Source organism: Oncorhynchus mykiss, chromosome 15 (assembly GCF_057628025.1).
Source record: "Oncorhynchus mykiss isolate SJ-2025 chromosome 15, ASM5762802v1, whole genome shotgun sequence".
Taxonomy (NCBI): domain Eukaryota; kingdom Metazoa; phylum Chordata; class Actinopteri; order Salmoniformes; family Salmonidae; genus Oncorhynchus; species Oncorhynchus mykiss.
This window is the reverse complement of record NC_143036.1, coordinates 6,688,397-6,697,614: the sequence shown is the minus strand read 5'-3', so window position 1 is coordinate 6,697,614 and position 9,218 is coordinate 6,688,397. Positions and strand designations below refer to the sequence as shown.

The following is a 9,218-nucleotide window of genomic DNA, read 5'->3' as shown; positions in this document are numbered from 1 at the left end:
ACAGAAATCCCATAAAACCTTGTCTACAAGTTTGAACACTGGAATGTGAGATAGGACAGATTAAACATGTTCAAACCAACCCCTACTAGGAGAGATTAAAGGGGTTCAAACCAACCCCTACTAGGACAAATTAAAGAGGTCCAAACCAACCCCTACTAGGAGAGATTAAACAGGTCCAAACCAACCCCTACTAGGAGAGATTAAAGAGGTCCGAACCAACCCCTACTAGGACAGATTAAAGAGGTTTGAACCAACCCCTGGGAGAGATTAAAGAGGTGCAAACCAACACCTACTAGGAGAGATTAAAGAGGTTCAAACCAACCCCTACTAGGACAAATTAAAGAGGTCCAAACCAACCCCTACTGGGAGAGATTAAAGAGGTTCAAACCAACCCCTACTAGGAGAGATTAAAGAGGTCCAAACCAACCCCTACTAGGACAGATTAAAGAGGTGCAAACCAACCCCTACTAGAAGAGATTAAAGAGGTTCGAACCAACCCCTGGGAGAGATTAAAGAGGTCCAAACCAACCCCTACTAGGAGATATTAAACAGGTTCAAACCAACCCCTACTAGGAGAGATTAAACAGGTCCAAACCAACCCCTACTAGGAGAGATTAAAGAGGTCCAAACCAACCCCTACTAGGAAAGATTAAAGAGGTTCAAACCAACCCCTGGGAGAGATTAAAGAGGTCCAAACCAACCCCTACTAGGAGAGATTAAAGAGGTCCAAACCAACCCCTCCTAGGAGAGATTAAACAGGTCCAAACCAACCCCTACTAGTAGAGATTAAAGAGGTCCAAACCAACCCCTGCTAGGAGAGATTAAACAGGTCCAAACCAAACCCTACTAGGAGAGTTTAAAGAGGTCCAAACCAACCCCTACTAGGAGAGATTAAAGAGGTACGAACCAACCCCTACTAGGACAGATTAAAGAGGTTTGAACCAACCCCTGGGAGAGATTAAAGAGGTCCAAACCAACACCTACTAGGACAGATTAAAGAGGTGCAAACCAACCCCTACTAGGAGAGATTAAAGAGGTTCGAACCAACCCCTGGGAGAGATTAAAGAGGTCCAAACCAACCCCTACTAGGAGATATTAAACAGGTTCAAACCAACCCCTACTAGGAGAGATTAAAGAGGTCCAAACCAACCCCTACTAGGAGAGATTAAAGAGGTCCAAACCAACCCCTACTAGGAAAGATTAAAGAGGTTCAAACCAACCCCTGGGAGAGATTAAAGAGGTCCAAACCAACCCCTACTAGGAGAGATTAAAGAGGTCCAAACCAACCCCTCCTAGGAGAGATTAAACAGGTCCAAACCAACCCCTACTAGTAGAGATTAAAGAGGTCCAAACCAACCCCTGCTAGGAGAGATTAAACAGGTCCAAACCAACCCCTACTAGGAGAGTTTAAAGAGGTCCAAACCAACCCCTACTAGGAGAGATTAAAGAGGTCCGAACCAACCCCTACTAGGACAGATTAAAGAGGTTTGAACCAACCCCTGGGAGAGATTAAAGAGGTCCAAACCAACACCTACTAGGAGAGATTAAAGAGGTTCAAACCAACCCCTACTAGGACAAATTAAAGAGGTCCAAACCAACCCCTACTGGGAGAGATTAAAGAGGTTCAAACCAACCCCTACTAGGAGAGATTAAAGAGGTCCAAACCAACCCCTACTAGGACAGATTAAAGAGGTGCAAACCAACCCCTACTAGGAGAGATTAAAGAGGTTCGAACCAACCCCTGGGAGAGATTAAAGAGGTTCAAACCAACCCCTACTAGGACAGATTAAAGAGGTCCAAACCAACCCCTACTAGGAGAGATTAAAGAGGTCCAAACGAACCCCTACTAGGAGGGATTAAAGAGGTCCAAACCAACCTCTACTAGGAGAGATTAAACAGGCCGAAACCAACTGCTGGGAGAGGTTAAACAAGTCCAACTCCAATTGTGCTCAGACACATTTCCAAACGGCCTCCGACAATCCTCCTTCCCACAAGAACACAAATGTTGCTCAAAGCCAAAGATGCTCCTCAACACAATCTGAACAAATATTAAAGATGTTTATGTTTTCCTGACCAGGTCCCATTGAGGCCCAGTCTCTTGGTGTGTTGTACTGGCCAGGTCCCCTTGAGGCCAAGTCTCTTGGTGTGTTTGACTGACCAGGTCCCATTGAGGCCCAGTCTCTTGGTGTGTTGTACTGGCCAGGTCTCCTTGAGGCACAGTCTCTTGGTGTGTTGTACTGACCAGGTCCCATTGAGGCCCAGCCTCTTGGTGTGTTTTACTGACCAGGTCCCATTGAGGCCCAGTCTCTTGGTGTGTTTTAGTGGGCTCTTTAGAAACACCCGGATCCATTTTGCACAATACGTAATTCATTTCCATGGCAACATATATTTTGTATCAAACCACACATACGTCTTTGAAAGTCTTTGGAGACGAATGTGCACATATGGCTGAACAGAGAGATTTTACTTAATTGACAGCATTGTATGGTGACATTAATAGTAAGCCTGAGACAGAATGTTTTCTGTTCCTGTGACATCTAATTCATCACATACCTTCTGTGGCGGGAACAAAATGATGAAACATTATCACATATTTTCTTCTGGTATGTTCCTTCCACTAAAGCGCTACTATAGTACTGTTAAGTATTTTCAGACAGACAGACGAAAACTAACAAAACAAGGTTTGAATCTTTAGGGAGAGCGAAAAACCTCAAGCGATTCAGAGTAGGAGTGATGATCTAGGATCCGGTCCCCCTGTCCTTGTAGGCCGTCATTGTAAATAATAATTTGTTCTTTAACTGACTTGCCTAGTTAAATAAAGGTTATTTAAAAAAAAAAAAAAAAAACATTTAAAAAAAGTATTATTCACTAATCTAACAGGCAAAACTGATCATCAATACATTAGGTCTGCCGAACTCCACTAGTAAGTAAAAGTTGACAGAAGTCCTTCCACACAGGGGACAGACAGAGCAGTGTACCAAAATATTAATAATAATCCAATAAGGGAAAACACTGTGTCCCAAATGGCACACTATTCCCTATATAGTGCACTACTTTTGACCAAAGCACTAGAATTTGATACAACTCCAGTAATGCTGTGTTCTACATTATGTCCCTCCACTCTGGTGACTCTCAGTTAGCAGTGACTCTCCGCTACTTAACTAACCATTACTAATGGCTCTCCGTCTACTTAACTAACCATTACTAATGTCTCTCTGCTACTTAACTAACCATTACTAATGGCTCTCCGTCTACTTAACTAACCATTACTAATGACTCTCCGCTGCTTAACTAACCATTACTAATGGCTCTCCGTCTACTTAACTAACCATTACTAATGTCTCTCTGCTACTTAACTAACCATTACTAATGTCTCTCTGCTACTTAACTAACCATTACTAATGGCTCTCCGTCTACTTAACTAACCATTACTAATGGCTCTCCGTCTACTTAACTAACCATTACTAATGGCTCTCCGCATCTTAACTAACCATTACTAATGACTCTCCGCTGCTTAACTAACCATTACTAATGGCTCTCCGTCTACTTAACTAACCATTACTAATGACTCTCTGTCTACTTAACTAACCATTACTAATGTCTCTCTGCTACTTAACTAACCATTATTAATGTATCTCTGCTACTTAACTAACCATTACTAATGGCTCTCCGTCTACTTAACTAACCATTATTAATGTCTCTCTGCTACTTAACTAACCATTACTAATGGCTCTCCGTCTACTTAACTAACCATTGTTAATGTCTCTCTGCTACTTAACTAAGCACTATTAATGACTCTCCGTCTACTTAACTAACCATTATTAATGTCTCTCTTCTACTTAACTAACCATTACTAATGGCTCTCCGTCTACTTAACTAACCATTACTAATGACTCTCCGCTACTTAACTAACCATTACTAATGGCTCTCCGTCTACTTAACTAACCATTACTAATGACTCTCCGCTACTTAACTAACCATTACTAATGGCTCTCCGTATACTTAACTAACCATTATTAATGTCTCTCTGCTACTTAACTAACCATTACTAATGACTCTCCGTCTACTTAACTAACCATTATTAATGTCTCTCTTCTACTTAACTAACCATTACTAATGGCTCTCCGTCTACTTAACTAGCCATTATTAATGTATCTCTGCTACTTAACTAACCATTACTAATGACTCTCTGTCTACTTAACTAACCATTACTAATGTCTCTCTGCTACTTAACTAAGCACTATTAATGACTCTCCGTCTACTTAACTAACCATTATTAATGTCTCTCTTCTACTTAACTAACCATTATTAATGTCTCTCTTCTACTTAACTAACCATTACTAATGGTTCTCTGTCTACTTAACTAACCATTATTAATGTCTCTCTGCTCCTTAACTAACCATTACTAATGGCTCTCCGTCTACTTAACTAACCATTACTAATGTCTCTCTGCTACTTAACTAACCATTACTAATGGCTCTCCGTCTACTTAACTAACCATTATTAATGTCTCTCTGCTACTTAACTAACCATTACTAATGGCTCTCCGTCTACTTAACTAACCATTGTTAATGTCTCTCTGCTACTTAACTAACCATTACTAATGGCTCTCCATCTACTTAACTAACCATTATTAATGTATCTCTGCTACTTAAATAACCATTACTAATGACTCTCTGTCTACTTAACTAACCATTACTAATGGCTCTCCTTCTACTTAACTAACCATTACTAATGGCTCTCCGTTTACTTAACGAACCATTATTAATGTCTCTCTGCTACTTAACTAACCATTACTAATGGCTCTCTGCTACTTAAATAACCATTACTAATGGCTCTCTTCTACTTAACTAACCATTACTAATGGCTCTCTTCTACTTAACTAACCATTACTAATGGCTCTCCGTCTACTTAACTAACCATTATTAATGTCTCTCTGCTACTTAACTAACCATTACTAATGACTCTCCGTCTACTTAACTAACCATTATTAATGTCTCTCTTCTACTTAACTAACCATTACTAATGGCTCTCCGTCTACTTAACTAGCCATTATTAATGTATCTCTGCTACTTAACTAACCATTACTAATGGCTCTCTTCTACTTAACTAACCATTACTAATGGCTCTCTGCTACTTAACTAACCATTACTAATGGCTCTCTGCTACTTAACTAACCGTTATTAAAACCTTTTGTGACTAGGGGGCAGTATTTTCATTTTTGGAAAATTATGTTCCCGTAATAAACGGGATATTTTGTCAGGACAAGATGCTAGAATATGCATATAATTGACAGATTAGGATAGAAAACACTCTAAAGTTTCCAAAACTGTAAAAATATTATCTGTGAGTATAACATAACTGATATTGCAGGCGAAAGCCTGAGAAAAATCCAATCCGGAAGTGCCTCATGTTTTGAAAGCGCTGCGTTCCAATGCATCCCTATTGAGCAGTAAATGGGCTATCAACCAGATTACTTTGTCTCCATATTCCCCAAGGTGTCTACAGCATTGTGACGTAGTTTTACACATTCATGTTGAAGAATACCCGTAAGCGGCTACATTGCGCAACTGGTCACCTGAGTGAGTGATTCTCCAGTAAAATACAGAGGTAGCCATTATTCCAATCGGTCCTACTGAAAAACCAATTGTCCCGGTGGATATATTATCGAATAGATATTTGAAAACCACCTTGAGGATGGATTATTAACAACGTTTGCCATGTTTCTGTCGATATTATGGAGCTAATTTGGAATATTTTTCTCCGGGTGATTCCTCAGCCAAACGTGAGGAACAAACGGAGCTATTTCGCCTACAAAAATAATATTTTGGGAAAAAAGGAACATTGGCTATCTAACTGGGAGTCTCGTGAGTGAAAACATCCGAAGCTCATCAAAGGTAAACTATTTAATTTGATTGCTTTTCTGATTTCCGTGACCAAGTTACCTGCTGCTAGCTGGACAAAATGCTATGCTAGGCTTTCGATAAATTTACACAAATGCTTGTCTAGCTTTGGCTGTAAAGCCTATTTTGAAAATCTGAGATGACAGGATGATTAACAAAAGGCTAAGCTGTGTCTCAATATATTTCACTTGTGATTTTCATGAATATAAATATTTTCTAGGAATATTTATGTCTGTTGCGTTATGCTAATTAGTGTCAGTCGATGATTACGCTCCCTCATGCGGGATGGGGAGTCACTAGAGGTTAATAGCTCTCCGCTACTTAACTAACCATTAATGTCTCTCCACTACTTAACTAACTATCCTAAATGGCTCTCTTCTACTTAACTAACTGTTATATATGGCTCTCTGCTACTTAACTAACAGTTATATATGGCTCTCTGCTACTTTGCTCCCTCTTTGTTTGTTTGTCTTTCATAGGACCGTGGGAGTCAGTCAAGGAACCAATGGCTCCAACGAGTCCTCTACAACAACAGACTGTGATGTCACCCTACTGCATATTGTCTAGCTTATACAGTGGAGCTCAATCAATCTGTCTGATGTTAGGGACGTTTCAATGGTCTTTTTCAACACAATCATTCACAACAAACTAATAGCAAGAAATTCAGTGTCCAGCGTAGGTTAGTGAAAGCATGGCAGCAACCAATTTAGATCTTTTTTTTTATTGAAAGACTGTACATGTCACTTTGCTTACAGTGTAAAGGGTCATGATTTAATTGATGTTAAAGTTAAAAAAAAGAGAAAGGAATGAAATACAAGTATGGTAAAATCACTGGGTGGGAATACTATCGATAGCATCCACACAAAATGAATCGCTATGCTATAACGACAATGTGACAATCTGACTTCAAACCAGGAAGAAGACGAAAAAGAAGAATAAACTACAAATCCACCATTTAAAAAAGGATCATGAAAGATTGAAAAGTCTTGCCTATTGACCAAAACTTGTTTTAAGAAAGAAAAAAAGTATGAAATATGTAGTAGACTTTTATAATATAACATAAAAACAGGAAATATTAACACTATTCAAAAGTCAAGAGTATAAAAAAATCTGAACATAGCTATGTGTAGACTAGATGTGTATTTAAGGATCCAACCATTTTTTTTATTAAAAAAAAAAATGTTTTGCCTAAAATGACATGCCCAAATCTAACTGCCTGTAGCTCAGGACCTGAAGCAAGGATATGGATATTCTTGATACCATTTGCAAGGAAACTCTTTGAATTTTTGTGGAAATGTGAAATGAATGTAGGAGAATAGAACACATTCGATCTGATTAAAGATCATGTTTTTTCATCATCTTTGAAAAGCAAAAAAAAAAGGCCACATTGATTATTCCAGTTCAGGCGCAATTTCGATTTTGGCCACTAGATGGCAGCAGTGTATGCGCACAGTTTTACACTGATCCAATGAACCATTGCATTTCTGTTCAAAATATTGTATCAAGTCTGCCCAAATGTGCCTAATTGGTTTATTGATACATGTTTATTGATACATAACTGTACAACTCTCCTCAAACAATAGCATGGTATTCTTTCACTGTAATAGCTACTGTAAATTGGAAAGTGCAGTTTAAGCTTTCTGCCCATGTCAGATATGTCTATGTCCTGGGAAATGTTGTTTTTACTTACAATGTCATGCTAATCACATTAGCACGTAAGCTCAACCGTCCGCGGGGGGGACACCGATCCTGTAGAGTGTATCATGGTATAGCTATCTCATGATAGAACATAGCCATGTGTTGCCTAGATGTTTAACATGGTATAGCTATCTCATGATAGCAAAACAATCAAGTACTAATAGTCAATTGATAAAATAAACAACACGTGGACAGTAATTTTTGTGAACAAACACACACAGTACACACAATACACACAGTACATACAGTACACAACCATAAGAAAATAGACAGCAATATTTGGCAAAAGGAAATTGAAGTATGTATACACTATATACAGCTATATTTTTTTTCATAATTTGAATATAATAACACTAAACAGTTAAGTCTTGCAACGCACACATTAGCAGATTTGACTAATCCTGAATTGACATATTTTATATTTTATATATTTTTCAAGCAGCAGCAGTATGGGCGGCCATCTTGCCTGCGGTTTTTGACTCGAGTTTGATTTTAAAGTGCTGGTGTGTGTCGCTATGTCCTCTTTGTGACAGTTAAGTGCATTAGTGAGCATTACAAAAAATATCGTTTTCAAGGGGAAACATAACAGAGACATCGATAATTTGCTCTGTTCTTCTCTACTGATGGAAAAGACACAAAATTATTATTTAGAAGTGATGAATAAGAACCCATTTGACCAACATTGTGGGAAAATGGATGAATCACCTCTCTGCTTCAGTAGATAGAGGCATCTGGGTCACAGCAGGTCATGTCGTGTAAAGAAGAGTCCAGTTCAATTCAAGTTGATTCCAGTTGATTTTCTTCATTGGGGGATTTAGTCCCAAAATAGATTAAATAAATGGAGAAACCCAGTAAGGCCTTTCCCATCATGCTTTTGAGGAGTTTTCCCTGACTGCTGTATAGGCCATGACACAGGGACTTAACAGACAACAACACTAACAGACCTCATACAGTAGCCATGCATAATGAGTTAGCGTTGCAACTTGACTATTCCATTTTTTTTTGGGGGGGGGGGGATTGGACGGTGAAGAGCTATTCGATTTTTGATTGGACGGTGAAGTGCGTGGATGTCCAATGGGTTTGCCAAACAGCCGATTCAGCGTCATGTGACCTCAGCGAAGGCGATGTGATTCTAAAAAAAAGGAGAAAAGATCAATATAAAGACAAGTTACAGAAATAAAAAAGTTACTTTCGTTTTTTTTCTCTGAAGAAGTAAAAAAAGCTTTTAGAAATGAAGAAATGTAAATCATTAACGAAGCTGAAAGGCACCCGATCCAGATTATTGTTGGTTTATTCTAGTCAAATCAAATCAAATCAAATAGTCTATTCTTAGCCCACGTTTCCTCCCAATGCCGACACTGGCAACAATATGGCAGTTTATTTCCTGGTTCTTTCATTTAAAAAAAATACTTAACGCGTTATGATAGATGATTCTTCTGTTGCTTGACGATAACTTCCTCCCTGCCTATGAGCAGGGAGGAAGTTATCGTCAATGAAGACCAAGGGCTGCCGTTCTGCATGCCTATGAGCAGGGAGGAAGTTATCGTCAATGAAGACCGAGGGCTGCCGTTCAGCATGCCTATGAGCAGGGAGGAAGTTATCGTCAATGAAGACCAA

At 39.0% G+C, this 9,218-nt stretch overlaps 1 protein-coding gene across 1 annotated transcript in view; it reads right to left on the bottom strand.

The window, feature by feature from the left end:
* Positions 1–6,608: 6,608 nt before the first annotated feature.
* The window catches only part of LOC110490886 (phospholipid phosphatase-related protein type 5-like), a 92,332-nt gene continuing 89,722 nt past the window's right edge, over positions 6,609–9,218 (bottom strand). Inside the window, exon 6 of the mRNA XM_036945685.2 lies at positions 6,609–8,733. Within this exon, the coding sequence (XP_036801580.2) occupies positions 8,704–8,733 (30 nt within the window). The 3' untranslated portion in view covers positions 6,609–8,703. The remainder of the gene's footprint in view (positions 8,734–9,218) is intronic.